At 43.4% G+C, this 18,823-nt stretch overlaps 1 protein-coding gene across 1 annotated transcript in view; it reads left to right on the top strand.

The window, feature by feature from the left end:
* The first annotated feature begins 201 nt into the window (after positions 1 to 201).
* Positions 202 to 18,823, top strand: part of snx4 (sorting nexin 4) — a 92,099-nt gene continuing 73,477 nt past the window's right edge. The window contains exon 1 of the mRNA XM_039755374.1: positions 202 to 349. Coding sequence (XP_039611308.1) covers positions 263 to 349 — 87 coding nt within the window. The 5' untranslated portion in view covers positions 202 to 262. The remainder of the gene's footprint in view (positions 350 to 18,823) is intronic.

Here is an 18,823-nt window from a genome sequence, read left to right as displayed (position 1 = left end):
TCCCAGCGCCACCACACCACACCGACACATATCCCATCTGGAATAACGTTCTTTTATTCTGCGGACTTGCACCTACTTTACTTTACTTTATAAAAGTGCACGACATCCTCAGACCCAACATCCAGTTCTGTTCCCATTCTTCCTACCGGCGCGCCGAGTAACTGACCGCGATGGGCGAGCGTGACGGGAATGCGCAGGCGCCTTAGTCAGGTACAAAAAAAACACACACAGACACACAACAATATATGTGAGCGAGCCGAGGATGGCGGATTCGGGAAGTGAAGAAGCGGCGGTGATTGAGAATCCCGAGGTCGCTCCCGAGGAGATGCAGCAGGATACCGGCGGCACGGTAACGTCATGCAAACACTTTTGAGTAACGCGAGGCGCGCACGCCTGTTTGCTTGCCTCATACTAGGGGCTTGTTAAAAATGAGAAGAAAAAAAAGAAAGCACCCCAAAACCAGACAAACCCAAAACCAAACAAATAGAGAAATAACGCGAGGCTGAGGCCTTCCCGCCCGCGCCGTCGACCTGCTGCTTTGTTCCTGGAGCACAGCACAGCCTGAGCGGCTTCGCGGTTCTCTTCCGTGCCGTGGTTTTGAAGGCGCTTCCCTTTCGCAGGCGAACGGCCTCCTGCTTGAGTTTCTGTTGACAGATGCATACACGTCACTTGTCACGGTTGGTTTCAAACTTTCTTCACCCCTGTCGTCCTCGCCCACTCCCAACCTCGTGACGGTGACCCTCAGTGAGAGAGAGGGAGAGCGGCAGAGGCCACCGCCATACCGCGCGAGGTGCTACTTCGAAAATAAACCCCCGTGCTTTAAAGTTCGCTAATCGGCTCAATAATGAATGTTACGGTACCTAAAAAATGGCCCTAACAGTAAATAATAGAAATTATGGAGCGTAATGTAGTTTTATACTCTAATCGGAAGTAAGGGTGTCCAGTGTTTAATTTTATGAACGTGTTATTTTTTTTTATTATAACATTAGACAGCCACTCCGTATCACAGCAGCGTTTAGGAAGCAGTTTGTTAGTCCGCTGGACAACATGGCCACTAGCAACATAACATTTTGAGCAACCAGGCAAGATTCAAGGAGCGGAACCTTTTCTGTTGAAGCAAACTGAGATTAAGAGGTGATAAGATTGACGTTTTTGTTTTTTTAATTACTAGGGGGCTCTGCTCCCTGCTCGCCCACCCCAGGGTATGTGCATGGGATCGTCAAAGAATTGTTAGAGGCAGAAGACTGAGTAAAAAAAAAAAAAAGTAGTTAAAAATAGTAAAATGTAATAAATTGAAAGAAAATTATGTTTCATGTTGCATTAGAGGTATTCTTTGCATTATATGTTTTTGTTCTGTTTGTCTTTGTTATTGGTGAATTTCACTTTTACATTAAAACTTCAGTAAAAACAATATTTGGAATTAACTTTTCATCAATATCGCATTGAATTTTGATTCCATGTTTGGAGTTACATCGTGACAACACAACGTATAACTGCCCGTGTGTGAATATCATTTCTTTCTTTTTAATAAATAATAACTTTTTTGAATGTTTGTCCCTGAGATTTGTTAATTGTCATAGCAAAAGCTATTCTAACTGGAAACTGTAAACGTTTTAATACGAATGGCATAGCAAGATCTCCTTTGTTGTCTAATGTTATTTGTGGAATATTTACTATATTACCTTTCTTGTCGCCTGTTAAAATTTTACATGTTAAGAATTGTTCGACCAATTTTCAGTACGACTAATCTAGTCCCATTGCAAAGCCCATCACTTATACGTAAACTACGCAGTAACATTACAATACATCCTTCTTTCAACAGTAATTCAGCCGGCGGAAGACCGGACGGTGTGAACTGTGACTCTCGTCTCGCGGGACTTGAAAAAATCTAATTGAAATAGTCTCGTCACGTCTCAGGACTTGGAAAAAATCTGTTTGAAATAGTCTCATCTCGGGACAATTTCTTCGAAATACAGTAGTCTTGTCTATTCTTAGGATTTTTTTAAATAATAGAGAGATAAAAAGTAATTCGTACAGTGGGTCGTGGCGTTTACTGTGAAGTTCGCTCAACACGAATGCAGTGATGTGCTTGGACTGCTCCACCTGAGCTGACCAGCACTTTACAGCCCAGCAGGTTTGCATTTTTCTCGCCAAGCTTTAAAAAGTAGCCCAAAAGTACCAAAACTAGCCCAATAAAACTTAACAAATTAAGCAATATAACAAGTATAATCAAAACTCATCACTTTCCCACTGCTGCAGTGTTTTGTATTTGAAGATCATTGCGAAAACATTCGATATTCTACATGCAAACTGCGTAAATTCGTTTCCTTAACTATAATATTAGTCATAGCCAGTGACACAACATGACATTCAGGAACAGTGTCCGAGCTAATGCAAAAGCCAGAAAATAAGAATCGCGCTAAAAGGAAAGCATCAACAAATGAACACAGTTTATGGAGAGCAAACAGAATGACAATTAAATTGTCTACAGGGGAATAAAATTGATGAGCCACAGCATGAAGTTATGGGAAAGAGTAGTGGAAGGTCAGTTAAGAAGTGAGGTGATGATTGGTGAGCAGCAGTGTGGTTTCATGCCAAGAAAGAACACCACAGATGTGACGTTTGCTCTGAGAATGTTGGTGGAGAAGTTTAGAGGCCAGAAGGAGTTGCATTGCGTCTTTGTGGACCTGGAGAAAGAATATGACAGAGTGACTGAGAGGAGCTGTGGTATTGTGTGAGGAAGTTGGAAGTGGCAGAAAAGTACGTAAGTGTTTTACAGGATATGTACGAGGGAAGTGTGACAGTGGTGAGGTGTGCGGTAGGAGTGACGGAGGTGGGATTACATCAGGGATTGGCTCTGAGCCCTTTCTTACTTGCAGTGGTGATGGACAGGCTGACAGACGAGATTAGACAGGAGTCCCTGTGGACTGTGATGTTTGCTGATGAGATTGTGATCTGTAGCGAAAGTAGGGAGCAGATTGAGGAGAACCTGGAGAGGTGAAGATATGAGGAGGAGCAGAGTGGAATGAAGGTCAGTAGGACCACCAAAACACAATACATGTGTGTGAATGAGAGGGAGGTCAGTGGAGTGGAGTTGGCAAAGGTGGATGAGTTTATATACTTGGGATCAACAGTACAGAGTAATGGGGATTGTGGAAGAGAGTGTAGGCAGGGTGGAATGGATGGAGAAGAGTGTCGGGAGTAATTTGTGGCAGACGGGTATCAGCAAGAGTGAAAGGGAAGGTCTATAGGACAGTATTGAGACCAGCTATGTTATATGGGTTGGAGACGGTGGCACTGGCCAGAAGGCAGGAGACAGAGCTGGAGGTGGCAGAGTTAAAGATGCTAAGATTTGCATTGGGTGTGACGAGGATGGGTAGGATTAGAAATGAGGACGTTAGAGGGTCAGCTCAAGTTAGACGGTTGGGAGACAAAATCAGAGAGGCGAGATTGCGTTGGTTTGGACATGTACAGAGGAGAGATGAAGGGTATATTGGGAGAAGGATGCTAAGGATGGAGCTGCCAGGGAAGAGGAAAAGAGGAAGGCCTAAGAGAAGGTTTATGGATGTGGTGAGAGAGGACATGCAGGGGATGGGTGTAACAGAACAAGATGCAGAGGACAGAAAGATATGGAAGAAGATGATCCGATGTGGCAACCCCTAACAGGAGCAGCCGAAAAAAGAAGTTCATGGTATTCAGGGTGCAAGACCCCATTTTGTGTCTGGCTGTACGGCAGTGTTAGCTGTTAACAAAAAATAATACTTTTAACAACATAGTAGAAAAGGATATGCATTTTGGGATATTGTTAGCTAGGAGAAATTTAAAGCATCACTATCATTTTCTTCTGTAGATGAAGGGTAGCTGTTTACAGCTAACCACAGTTCAGAAACCTTGACTAAACTGTCAACAGCGACCGGCTTGGCGGGCTGACATTAGACCTCAAAAGGACTTCAAGTATTGGAATGAGGAGCTGTGCTGTGACGGTGCTTTTCAGTTGCGCAACGCGACTTCAAATCACCCCGATGAGCACGAATTTCACAATGGCAATATTCGCAGAGAGCTTTTGTAGTGTCTGCTGGAACTCTTTGGATCTAGTCCTTAAGTTCTGCTTCTTTTTCCCCACTTTGCACAGTACTGCCACTCGTATTTCAACCACTTACCCTTGATGAAGGTATGATTAAACAAGATGTTCTGAAATTTTTATCAGTGTTCGATGTAACCTGTTAACTAGCGTATAATCAGTCAAACATATCTTTGAAAGAACACAAAATATTTTTTACACAACGTCATACAGTAACTGTTCGATATGATGTCATTGATGAGGATGAAATATCGGCCAGAAACTCGCACATGGCTATTAAAACTAGCCCAAAAACTACAACCTGCCACCACCTAAATGTTCCCACAACAGTATTTGAAAAGAAACCCAATTTGGTGTGAAAACCGCCCAACTGCCAACACTGCAGCCCAGTGCTGATCAGGCCAGTGGTTCTCCACCTTTTTGCTCTCGAGACCCAGTTTTATTGATTTTTGTCCAGTGATGACCCAATATAAACAGTAATTTAAACTTAAAAAGTAATGCCAGGTGCCGCTGAGTGTGCATACCAATACACACATCACCTGGTTGAGATGAATAACCCAGAAACCTGCTTTATCTTAAAAGCCCACTTTTACATTCACAGATTTTCTTCTGGTGATCTCCTTTGCCAAAACCCTCCGACTTTATCTAAACTGAAAAAAAGAGTTAATCATTACTGTGTGGCACAGTGAATCTGAAAATAAGTGATCATTTTCTTGTGGTTTATAAATCTGTTTAGTCACATCGATGCTTTATTTATCCATTTCATTTACTGGGTGGCATGCAGTGCACTTTTTTCTGCTTGGCTGCACGATTGAGTCCTGCAAAGGAACCGGCATGTATGCTTCCTGCCTAACGCCCAGTGCTGCTGGAATAATGATTAGACGGGTGTTTTACATTTTTTGAATGGTTTAGCCCCCTCTTGTCTTATTGACCTCATACACCATTGCTCTTCCTCGTGATCACTTGGGTCCTCTGACCAAAAGTTACTTGGCGCGCTGTGGTCTTGACTTAAGCTCAGTGGAGACCATGCCATTGCAGTATGTGCCCCTAGGTTTTGGAGAAGTCTACCTTTTTATATTAGGTCAGCACCAGCCTTTAAAGCCAGCCTGAAATGTGTCTACCTTTCATTTTTTAAACTTGCTTGAGAGTACTATTTTTTTAAAACTGTATTTATATATGTTGTTGTATTTGTTTACTGTATCTGTATATTTGTTGGTGTATTTATGAAAACTGTACAGCACTTTGGTCAACTTATATTTTTTTCTTAAATGTGTGCCATGAATAAAATTTACTTGACTAGCACCCAGTTCTGCTGAAATAATACAAAGTTTTTACTCCAGTAAGAAAAGTACTGCATTAGGTTACTCATTACCTTAGCAAGTAAAAGTCACAAGTTACTTTTAATCGATCAGTTCAGTATTTTTCAAGTCGAAGTTATTTCTTCATAAAATCATATGTAGTAAAACCTCAATTATCCATCAAGGGTCAGGACTGAGGCCGTGACGAATAATAAAACAGCTACTTTAAAAATGAAATACTGTAGATTAGTTTAGCGAATAGTCATTTATTTACAAGGTCAGGTCAGGATGGGGAGCATGCACTGGCACAGTGCGTTGCCGCACCCACCACATGACAAAACAGCCTGGGGTCCTGGTTGGCAACCCCCCAGGCTAACACACGGTCCAGTCCCACCCTCCAGAAATTGCCCTCTATCTGCCACGGTCAGGTGTTATGTGGGCGTCCCCTTGGCCTGGTCCAGCCACTCAGGTCCTCAAGAATCCTGCAAGCCGGATCACCCTTGGGGAATCGTGCCTCATGGCCTTAGTGCTGTAACTGATGCTCCCTCATGATGCATGTAATGTGTCTCATTTGGGATTCTGTGAGCAACTGCTAATTCAACATAAAGTCAAACCAGCGGCACCCAAGGATTCTCCAAAGAGTCACAGTACCAAAGGAATCCAGTCTTCGCCTCAGGTCACTGGATAGCGTCCAAGTCTCACAACCACATAGCAAGACAGGAAGCACCAGGACTCTAAAGACTTGGACCTTCGTCCTTTTGCAGATATCAGGAGTGCCACACACCCCTTTCCAGCAACCTCAAACCCCAACCGCTCTCTCAATCCATCTACTGACTTCATAGGAAGAGTCCCCAGAGACATATTAACAAAATAAAACTAATTAATTCATGTAATATTGTAACAATCAATATAATAAGGAAACGCAACTGAGAGGTACTGGAGTTTTCTACGTTTTAGATGGAGTTTTCATTCTGTATATTGTGCCCTATGTTGCATTCTGTTGTTTGGGTTTGAGTACACCTCCAAAACAATAAAAGAAAGCTTTCCCTACCAATCAGCCAATCCGTTTCTCTCCTGCCACTCAGTTCTGTCTTTCTCTATACCGCAAACACTCCTGCTTATTGTCTCCTGACCCCCTACTCAAATCTTATTTCTGCTGCACCTTCCTTTTTCTCCTAACTTCTCCTGTCACTCATGTCCGCCCCTTCAAGAGCAGAAACGCTTCACTCAGTCTCATCACTTTACAGCATTCATTCCACCCTTCCTGCTCCCGCAAAGCGCATCACAATCCGCCTGCACGTCACAATATATTAACAAAACATAGCCATATTTAAAAAGAAAATTATAATACAGAAGAACAATACTGTATATTAACATTAATACAGAATAACATTAACGTCAGTGGTTTCCATTTTCAACACTTTTTTCAATTTTTATGGCATCACGCTTTATATTGTTCACTGTTGTTCTTCCTACTCCATAAACTGAAGCAATGCATGAAGCAATTTTGCTGTTTTGTAAATGTTTAATAATTTCAATTTTCTGTGACAATTTTAACACCACACGCTTACGTTTATCAGATATAACAACGTAGAGTAGATCAGTTATAACAAAAGAGTAAAGCTACAATACACTATTAAAACTGAAGGTACATAACTTGACACTTATTTCCAAATACGGCTAGACACTTTGCTGGGGGAGAACACTACACACTGTTACAAGGGAGAGGTGATACAATGTGAGTAGCCAACGGCGTACCGTACGTCAGTAGTAGAGCAGTAATAGGTAGGCGCTGGTGGGCACAATTTTTTTTTGGCCCTGATGGTTAACAGAAACAGATGGTGAATTGACTGACAGATAATCGAGGTTTTACTGTATATGCATTTGCCAAATGAAATTTCCTTAATTTCAACTGACTTGCTCTTTAAGACTCGGACCCCTTAAAAGTTTTTTTTTTTTTCTTTTCTTAATTAGCAGCCAAAAAGTAATGAGATGCAAAGTGAGCCACCATATGATCAACTAATTTGTGTTCATTTTGCAATATCTTAAAGTAGTAGGCTTTAGTAATGTTAATTTGCTTAAGTCCAAAAAACAGTTTAAAAATCAACAGTTCCCGAAGTGTCTGCTGTGGCAGAATGAGAGCAGCAACAATGCGTGTTGCATTGAAATGAAATAACAATGAAATTATGTGAATTTCCCCTTGGGATTAATAAAGTATCTATCTATCTATCTATCAAGCCATGGAATTAAAGAAAAAGTTTAATTAACAACAACAATTGGCTTCAAATTAAGAAACTGGTTGGAGTTTGATGTCCCAACTCTGCTGGTCACCTGTTGGCTCCTTTCACATGTCATTTTTGCTAGGCTGCCATGTAAGGAACAAGAAACAATTCAGAGGACTGAGTCTTAAAAACAAGAGTTAAAATGGAGAGAAAAGAAGTCAACTAATACCAGAAATTGGTCAAGGTTTAAGGAAAACCTGCAACCATTGTAGCCCTCCAGGGGTTGGACTTGGACACCCCTGCAATATACAGTTCAATACACGATATGATCCCAGTATTAATAGAATAGCAGTGTAAAATTCATTACCTAAAACACAAATATATAAAACCATACATTAAGGTAGAATTGCACTACGGCCCAGTAATATGTCAAGTCAGTCCTTATAAACAGAAATAAAAACGTAATTTAGATTGGATGAACAAGTTTAGTAATCAGCACAAAAAAATAATTGATTATTCCGAGATGGTGTCTAACCATAGTAATTGCAGTACGAGAGAAAGTATTTATATGGCTAATAGCCCTTGACTTTAGTGACTGGTAATGTGTTTTTCGATGGTACCAACTGAAAGAGATATTTGCCTGGATGTGTGTGGTCTTTGCTTATATTTCAGCTGGTTTCCTGACCTGTGATGTATACCAAACTTCAATGCACTCCACTTTCAGGCGTGCTGTCCAAGTAACACACTGCACTTTGTTGTGAGTGAGCAGATGCCCTGCCATACCAGACTGTTGTGGAGAAAGTGATGATGCTTTCAGTAACAGCTTGGTACTGTCATGTCATCCCCATCTATGATCAGAGCAATCAGGGTGGTGTCACCTGCAAACTTTAGCAGTTTAACAGATGGGACGCTGGAGGTTTAGTCATCGGTATACAAAGAGAAAAGGAGAGGAGACCCTGTTTTTAAGGTCAGAATACCCTGATTGATGATCACCCATCTTCACTGTCTGACATCTGTTACCAGAAACAAGTGGCATAGTTCACAGTCATGCTGAGAAGTTTGCCATGGAGAAGCTCTCTAATGAGTGTGTTAAATGCTGAACTGAAGTCTACAAATAACATTCTGGTAATAAGTAACTGGAGAGTTGAAATGCTGCAAGATGTGGTGGATAGCCATGTTTACTGCATCCTCAATTGACCTTTTAGCACAGTAAGCAAGCAAGCAAGCTGAAGTGGGTCAGAGAGAGAATTTGTGACAGATTTGAGATGCTTAAGAGTTGGGGGTTCAGATGACTTCACATTTTAATGTGAACTTGCCAACATTTTCCCCTAATGGTACACATTAACAAATAGCAGTAAATATTCAACATGTAAATACAGTGAAAGTGATAGATGATAAAGTATACACATGGTATTGATCCAGAGTAGCTTGACACACAGATCAAATTTTGTGTAACCTGTCTGATTTTTCTCACATTTGTTAAAATCAGGGGTAAGTGAAGAGAGTACAGAGAGGAGTGTGATTTAGTTTGCAGCTGGCTGACTCATTTAGAATTTCGGTGCACATATCTGGTTTCACAAGGTCAAGATGAGCTGTTCTGTAATTGTCTGCACTTTCTTATATGTCACACTTCGATTTACAACAACAGCAACATTTATTTCTATAGCACATTTTCATACAAATAATGTCGCTCAAAGTGCTTTACATGATGAAGAAAAGAGAAATGAAAGACAATGTAAGAATTAGAGTAAGACAACACTGATTAACATAGAATAAAAGTAAGGTCCGATGGTCAGGGAGGACAGAAAAAAAAAAAAAAAAAAGCTAGACGGCTGGAGAGAAAAAATTAAATCTGCAGGGGTTCCAGGCCATGGGACCTCCCAGTCCCCTCTGGGCATTCTACCTAACATAAATGAAACAGTCCTCTTTGTATTTACGGTTCTCTTGGAAGGACTTGATGATGGTGGTCATGTAGACTTCTGGCTTTTAATCCATCAATGTAGGACATCACGGTGCTTTGATTAGGTGGTGATGGCGCAGATCGGCACCACAGAAAACCGGGAAAAGAAACAGAAGAGAGAGTAGGGGTCAGTACAGATTTTAAAGCCACCATGATAAGTTATTATAATGAATTGAATATACAGAGTATCAGGATTAAATGACGGTGTAGTTATCAGAAAGCCATGTTAAAGTAATGTGTTTTTTAAAGTGCTCCACCGTAGCAGCCTGGCGATGATGATGCCACAAGTGCAAGCTGGCTTGTTGTACATACATGATAAAATGTTTTTTTTTGTGTGAAGATTTTTATTTAAAAAGTTTGAATGACTTACTTTTATAAGTAGCATGTTGTGTTCCCAAATGTCTTTCTAGTTTGAATGGCTTTGTGCTTTCCTTTGGTAATGTCACACTGCATGTAATGCACAACAGCCGTTGCTCGCCATGCTTCACAGTCAAAGTAAATCTATACCTCAGATATTCTGGGTTATATTTTCTTTTAACATTCCTGTTTGGTTTAGGTTTTGGGATGAATCACGTGAGGTTGATATGGAATGGACGAGTTTGAAATATGGAGTACATGATACTGTGGGGCATTTGATGAACTTGTCTGGGTCAGCTGGCTTTCTTAGCAAAGCATGCAGTGTATAGCTAACTGGTTGTCATCTGCTCATAACTCAGCTTATGTCAGTCATTTCAGTTCTTCAGTATCCATCCATCCATCCATCCATTTTCCAACCCGTTGAATCTGAACACAGGGTCACGGGGGTCTGCTGGAGTCAATCCTAGCCAACACAGGGCGCAAGGCAGGAACCAATCCCGGGCAGGGCGCCAACTCACCGCAGAGTTATTCAGTATGCAGGATCAAAATGTCCCTTTGACTTTGTACAAAACTGAAATCTGCCATCAATAGCCCCCTAAAACATGAAGTGATTTAATTTTTTTTTTCTTTCTCTTCAACCTAAGCTGACAACCCATCTATTCGGTTGACAGACACTAAGATTAGTCCATTTCAAGCAAGCAAATTGTCACCCAAATACACATTCCTATCTCTAACCCACAAACATCTGTATCTGCCACTCCTGATTTGTCCAACTGGTTTTTAATTTGCATGAGTAGGAGGGGCCTGATAGTTAGCTTTTTTTCCTGATGGCTAAATTTTGAGGGTACAACTCACAGAGTGAAACCCCCGAAATAGATACCTTTAATTATGATAAAGGGTAGAAACAAATTTGGCTATGTGTATTGTATTTTTGTCTTCAACGTGAAACAACATAGCAGGCCATGCAGGACTGTGTCTGTACGCGTGTAAAGGAAGAAAAGTTTAAAAAGTTATCCTTACGCGATGCTGAAAAAGAAAGAAGGTAAGAGACCCAATGTTTCGGCTGTATAGCCTTCATCAGGTGTTGTACCGAAACATCATGTCTCTGACCTTCTTCGTCAGCGTGGTTATAACCCTTTAACTTTTTTTTTCCTTATAAAGGTACTGCTCACACAGGACACATCCTTTTTAAAAATATTCTACCAAATACATAAATGTATTTAGCAATTTATTGCTTTATTGTAAAACATGCAGTCATATAAGAACTAATTACTTCCCAGCTGTGCCACAGGCATTAATCTTTGTATTGTCTCAAAGAACAGAAATGATTCTATTCCATACATTCCAGTATATTGTTTTTTTTTTTTCTATTTTTAAAAATATGTTTATAATTTTCCTACATGTTTACAAAACATGATCCTACAGTAGTGGAGTTGCCGTGAAAATACTTTCACTACTGCTGTTATCCTACCTCTGCATTCCTGTTTTGGACACCCATTGGTGCTTTTCTGTTTTACCAGCCATGATTGGTTGATACCTACCACATTGACCAGTATTATTGATAACTGGGCAGGAGTAGCTGTGACTGAAAGGTCATTGGTTGAACGACGTGAAACCGACATGTTTTAAACTTGAAATGAAGGGCAGTGTGTGACATTTCACTGTCATTGGTTGGAAAGAAAAAGAGGCAGTTTCATAAGCTAAAGAGGCATGGATATGTAATTAGACATTTTTGGTCTTTACGGAATCACGCACCTTTTCAAGAAAAATAGCCCAAAACAAATCGCGGCAAAGCCATTCTTTATCACACTCAACAAATTTAAAAATAACCCAATTAGCCGTAAAACTGCCCAATCTAGCAACCATGTTCCCCACTCAAAACTGATTTATTTTTTATTTTTTTTGAAGATTTGCCTCGCTCTCCCTGATTACATTGGTGACCCCATGTGAAGGTGCTTACATTTTGTGGACTACTTTCTTTTTCCAGAGTTATTTCCAGTCCATCCATTCATCCATCCATTATCCAACCCGCTATATCCTAACTACAGGGTCACGAGGGTCTGCTGGAGCCAATCCCAGCCAACACAGGGCGCAAGACGGGAAACAAACCCCCGGGCAGGGTGCCAGCCCACCGCAGGGTAGAGTTATTTATTTAACCTTATTTTTATGAAGAAATACATGTGTTTTTTTCATGTTGTGAGCATACAACCAGATGACTTGAGGTGTGGATTATATGACTACAAGTAACATGACTTTGTTTCATGCTTGTTTTTGATATTGTTTGCTGTTGTCCAGTATCGGTCACCATTAGCTCTCATTCTATCAAAAACATTATGCCTATTCTCCGTGAAAACGTGAGATTAAAATTTTTCTCAGCCTTCACTTCAAACTACATAAGATAAATAATACGATTTTTGGGTGGAGTATTCCTTTAAGGGTAGGTTTTCTTTCACACAGAGAACCAAAGACACATGGAATAAATCACCAAGTAGTGTGGTGGACAGTAGGACTTGAGGGACCTTCGGATCTTGAGTTAATGTTATTTTGGAGGAATTTGCTGGGTAGGATTGGTGGAATTTGATGGGCTGAATGGTGGCTTGTACTCGTCAAAAATTTTCTCCTGCTCTCACAGTTGAGAGATGTCATCTTACATTATATACACATCTTTAGAATGGGAGATGAAAACGTAATGGCTGGAAAAAACCTGCAAGGGAAAACATACAAAATCCAAGCTGATAGTCACTGGACCAAAAATTGAATATAGGTTACCTGATGCTGTAGCACTAATTACTGAGCTTTATAAGCAAAGCCAACGTCTTTGCAACGTCCTCCTATCGTTATTTATTTTGTATTTTGCTAACATGGTTAGGAGTGAGCCAAAGCTTATCCTGACAGCAGGGAGAAGTAAGATGTTTCCATCGTAGGGCTCTGTGCCAATTTGGAACTGCCATTTCACATAACACACAAGATGTGATCAAAAAGTTATTTTGCAGACCTATTAAAATGTCAGTAACATCAAACCCGTTACAGTTTTCAGCACAGTTCCCATGATCAGTAATAGATTTGTTATGTACAGAATTTTTTAAATGTGACTGAATAGCTTTTGTCTTTCTTTTGCAAACAGTATTCTGTAACCGGCATGATATTTTTATCTTTGGCATAGTGCATTCCATAGAGGTAGTCTTTTGTTTTTTTTTTTTTTTCAGATTTGGAAAACAGGTGGTCAGACCTCAAGTATAGGGTGGGGTGTTTCATAAAAATGACAGTTTCTCACGTGAATATTGTTTGATGTGCAACTCAAATTAAACACTTTGCCTTGCTTATGCCATCATTCACCCGTAACTGGCTTGATGTCATAATTTGCTGGATTTGCGTATCTGACGGTGGTAGTCTTTCAGATTGGGAATCAGGAGGTCATTGGACTTGGCCAGACCTGTACAACAGTGTGCAACATCTCATCAAGCTTCCACTGCTATGCCGATGACACCCAACTTTATATAAGTGTTGATGCAACGGCAACATTTCCACCTGTTGCACTGACTGATTGCGTTCGGGAAGTCAATCATTGGATGACAGATACTTCGTTATAACTTCATCCATCCATCCATCCATTCTCTTCCGCTTATCCGAGGTCGGGTCGCGGGGGTAGCAGCTTAAGCAGAGAGGCCCAGACTTCCCTCTCCCCGCCACTTCTTCCAGCTCTTCCGGAGAATCCCATGCTCCCAGGCCAGCCGGGAGACATAGTCCCTCCAGCGTGTCCTGGGTCTTCCCCGGGGCCTCCTCCCGGTTGGACGTGCCCGAACACCTCACCAGGGAGGCGTCCAGGAGGCATCCTGATCAGATGCCCGAGCCACCTTATCTGACTCCTCTCGATGCGGAGGAGCAGCGGCTCTACTCTGAGCCCCTCCCGGATGACTGAACTTCTCACCCTATCTTTAAGGGAAAGCCCAGACACCCTGCGGAGGAAACTCATTTCAGCCGCTTGTATTCGCGATCTCGTTCTTTCGGTCACTACCCATAGCTCATGACCATAGGTGAGGGTAGGAGCGTAGATCGACTGGTAAATTGAGAGCTTTGCCTTACGGCTCAGCTCCTTTTCACCACGACAGACCGATGCAGAGCCGCATCACGCGGATGCCGCACCGATCCGCCTGTCGATCTCACGCTCCATTCTTCCCTCACTCGTGAACAAGACCCCGAGATACTTGAACTCCTCCACTTGGGGCAGGATCTCTCCTCCAACCCTGAGAGGGCACTCCACCCTTTCCGCTGAGGACCATGCTCGGATTTGGAGGTGCTGATTCTCATCCCAGCCGCTTCACACTCAGCTGCGAACCGATCCAGAGAGAGCTGAAGATCACGGCCTGATGAAGCAAACAGGACAACATCATCTGCAAAAGCAGTGACCCAATCCTGAGTCCACCAAACCGACCCCTTCAACACCCTGGTTGCGCTAGAAATTCTGTCCATAAAAGTTATGAACAGAATCGGTGACAAAGGGCAGCCCTGGCGGAGTCCAACTCTCACTGGAAACGGGCTCGACTTACTGCCGCAATGCGGACCAAGCTCTGACACCGTTGTACAGAGACCAACAGCTCTTATCAGGGGTCCGTACCCCATACTCCCGAGCACCCCCACAGGATTCCCCGAGGGACACGGTCGAATGCCTTTCCAAGTCCACAAAACACATGTAGACCGGTCGGGCAAACTCCCATGCACCCTCCAGGACTCTGCTAAGGGTGAAGAGCTGGTCCACTGTTCCGCACCAGGACTAAAACCACACTGTTCCTCCTGAATCCGAGGTTCACTATCCGACGGACCCTCCTCTCCAGAACCCCCAATAGACTTTTCCAGGGAGGCTGAGGAGTGTGATCCCTCTATAGTTGGAACACACCCTCCGTCCCCTTTTAAAGAGGGGACCACCACCCCGGTCTGCCAATCCAGAGGCACTGTCCCGATGTCCATGCGATGTTGCAGAGACGTGTCAACCAAGACAGTCCTACAACATCCAGAGCCTTAAGGAACTCCGGCGATCTCATCCACCCCGGGCCCTGCCACCAAGGAGTTTTTGACCACCTCGGTGACTTCAGTCCCAGAGATGGGAGAGCCCACCTCAGAGTCCCCAGGCTCTGCTTCCTCATTGGAAGGCATGTTAGTGGGATTGAGGAGGTCTTCAAGTACTCCTCCCACCACCCATAACGCGTCAGTCGAGGTCAGCAGCGCACCATCCCCATATAACGGTGTTGACACTGCACTGCTTCCCTCCTGAGACGCCGGACGGTGGACCAGAATCTCCTCGGCCGTCCAAAGTCGCTCTCCATGGCCTCCAAACTCCTCCCATGCCCGAAGTTTTGCCTCAGCAACAACCGCCGCTCCGCTTGGCCTGCCGGTACCTATCAGCTGCCTCCAGAGACCCACAGGACAAAAAGTCCTATAGGACTCCTTCTTCAGCTTGACGGCATCCCTCACCGCGGTGTCCACCAACGGGTTCGGGATTGCCGCCACGACAGGCACCACCACCTTGCGGCCACAGCTCCGTCAGCCGCCTCAACAATAGAGGCACGGAACATGGCCCATTCGACTCAATGTCCCCACCTCCCTCGGGACGGGTTGAAGTTCTGCCGGAGGTGGGAGTTGAAGCTACTTCTGACAGGGGACTCTGCCAGCCGCTCCCAGCAGACCCTCACAACACGCTTGGGCCTACCAGGTCTGACCGCATCTTCCCCACCATCGGCCAACTCACCACCAGGTGGTGATCAGTTGACAGCTCCGCCCCTCTCTTCACCCGAAAGTGTCCAAGACATATGGCCGCAAGTCCACGACACACCACAAAGTCGATCATCGACCTGAGGCCTAGGGTGTCCTGGTGCCAAGTGCACATATGAACACCCTTATGCTTGAACATGGTGTTCGTTATGGACAATCCATGACGAGCACAGAAGTCCAATAACAAAACACCGCCGGTTCAGATCGGGGCCATTCCTCCCAATCACGCCCTTCCAGGTCTCACTGTCATTGCCCACGGAGCATTGAAGTCTCCCAGCAAAACGAGGGAATCCCCAGAAGGTATGCCCTCTAGCAACCCTCCAGAGACTCCAAAAGGGTGGATACTCCAAACTGCTGTTCGCATACGCACAAACAACAGTCAGGACCCTTCCCCACCCGGCGAGGGAGGCCACCCTCTCGCCCACCGGGTAAACCCCAATGCACAGGCTCCAAGTCGGGGCAATAAGTATGCCCACACCTGCTCGGCGCCTCCACCGGGGGCAACTCCAGAGTGGTAGAGAGTCCAGCCCCTCTCAAGGAGATTGGTTCCAGAGTCCAAGCTGTGCGCCGAGGTGAGTCCACTATATCTAGCCGAACCTCTCACCTCGCGCACTAGCTCAGGCTCCTTCCCTTCAGAGAGGTGACATTCCACGCCCCAAGAGCCAGTTTCTGTAGCCGAGGATCAGACCGCCAAGGTCCCCGCCTTCGGCCACCACCCAACTCACACTGCACCCAACCTCCTTGGCCCCTCCCATAGGTGGTGAGCCCATGGGGAGGAGGACCCACGTTACCTCTTCGGGCTGTGCCCGCCGAGCCCCATGGGTGCAGGCCCGCCACCAGGCGCCGCCATCGAGCCCCACCTCCAGGCCTGGCTCCAGAGGGGGCCCGTGACCCGTCCGGCAAGGGAAAACGCGTCCAAAGGTTTTACTCATCATTGGAGGTTTGTTGAACCGCTCTTTGTCTCATCCCTCACCTAGGACCAGTTTGCCTTGGTGGCCCTACCAGGCATAAAGCCCCGGACAACATAGCTCCTAGGATCATTGGGACACGCAAACCCCTCCACCACGATAAGGTGACGGTTCAAGGAGGAGTCGTTATGACTTAATCCTAATAAAACAGAAATCCTATTGGTTGGTCCTCTCTACCCTTTGTGGGCTAAAAATTGACATTAGTGGGATCCTGGTTGAACCCTCAGCATCAGTCCGTAATTTGGGTGTCATCTTTGATCAGCTTCTTACATTCCAACCACACATTAGCTCAATAGTACAGGCAGCTTCTTTTCATCTCTGCAGTATTGCTCGTCTGCATTCTTTCCTCAGTGTGAAGGATACTGAAACACTGCTTCACACTTTCATCACTACCCATTGGAATGCATTGTTTTATGGCCTCCTACTAAATATATCAATAGATTACAGTATGCTCAGAATTCTGATGCTCGTTTACTAACACACGCTAAAAAATCTGCTCACATCAGTCCTGTCCTTTCTGATTTGCATTGGTTACCAGTTTTTTCAAGAATCAAATATAAAATTATTATTCTCACCTTTAAAGCCCGCCATGGTTTAGCCCCTCCCTTATCTGTCTGAGCTGCTGCTTCCTTACACTCCTGCCCGTGCGTTAAGATCATCAGACGCTAACTTACTCACCGTACCTAAATACAGCTTAGTAAGTATGGGTGGCAGAGCTTTCAGTGTGATAACCCCTAAAATTTGGAGTGCTCTTCCTCTCAGCCTTCGCGAGGAAAAAAATCTATTACTCATTTGAAAATCCTGTTAAAAGCACATCTCTTCAATGAGTATCATTCATTTTCTTGTATGTAATTTCTTTTGTCTTGTTAATGTGTTTATTGAATTGTAAAGTGTCATTGAGTGTATGAAAGGTGCTACATAAATAAAACTTATTATTATCAAATTCACAGTTGTATAGAGCATTCTTTGCTGCCCATGTAGTATAAGTTTGGGGTATTTTTGTTAAGTACGCGGTGAATAGTAAATAGTTTTCTTCCCCCATTTTTCCTGACTAATTGCTGCAAACACTAAAGAGAATCAGCATAATTTTGACCAGATGCCGTATGTGTGCCATTTGAGGCTTGCAGTCAATATGGAGTACCCTCTTTTCTTGCCAGCAGTGTCTTGGACCTTGAATTTCTCTGTTGCTAGAGAATCTCCATGCCTTCAGTGACTAATTTGTGTTTTTTTTTGTTGAACCTGAGTCATGGTGGTATATCCAGGTTTCATCCCCAGTAATGAACTGCTTTTTAAATTTCTCCCATTCTGAATTCACATCGGATGAAGTGATGCTTCATCTTAGGAGTGTTTTGACCTTGCTTATGTCTTGTTTATGAACAATAGATTTAAATGGCTTTTTTATTCTCCATTACATTTTGCACCACAATGGTGGTAATGTCTTCTGTCCTGAATGTTGAAGGCCAGCCTGGCCTTGGGTCGCCCTGAGGCCCTGCCCCCTAAAGCATTTTTCTTGCCCATCTTTGGAATGTGGCATTCGAGGTTGACTGAACCTGCTGAATGTTGAATACAATAAGTGCGAATGTATCTCCAAGGGCATAGTGATCTAGGAAGTTAGAAATTCAATGATAGTACAAAACCTGATTTTGTGATTTTTAGCATGCATGTTGACTTGGTCCTTATACAAGAAACATGCACTATAAAGTTAATATGCTAGGTATTTTGGTACAAGTGAATTAATCTTTACTTAAAACATTAGCACCATTTAAAACTCCTTTCCGTTTCTGGCTTAAAACGTTCTGATCACTCCTTGTCCATGGTTCATAGTGCAGAAATGTAAATACTGTATATACTCGCATATAAGGCGAGTCTTTAAACCCGGAAAATCAATCATAAAATCAGACGTCAACTTATACGCCCATTCAAAAATGCGACACTCTTTGGCCTCCTCCAATCTTGCACGAGTTTCTCAGATGCATCGGATTTTGTTGCAGCAGCGCAGTTACCAATTTCTTGCCACTTCACTCGCCACTTCAACGACTTTTAATTTAAAATCACCTTCATATTTTCTTCTAATCGAACGCCCCATCATAGATAAGGGATGCTCTTATGATAAAGGTGTATGAGGGCGTGAGATACAAAAAACACAAATCAGTGCAAATGTTGCTTCGGAA

The sequence above is a fragment of the Polypterus senegalus genome, chromosome 6 (genome assembly GCF_016835505.1).
Source record: "Polypterus senegalus isolate Bchr_013 chromosome 6, ASM1683550v1, whole genome shotgun sequence".
NCBI classification, from domain to species: Eukaryota; Metazoa; Chordata; class Cladistia; order Polypteriformes; family Polypteridae; genus Polypterus; species Polypterus senegalus.
Note: the sequence above shows the minus strand (reverse complement) of the source record. Positions and strands in the feature narration are given on the sequence as shown.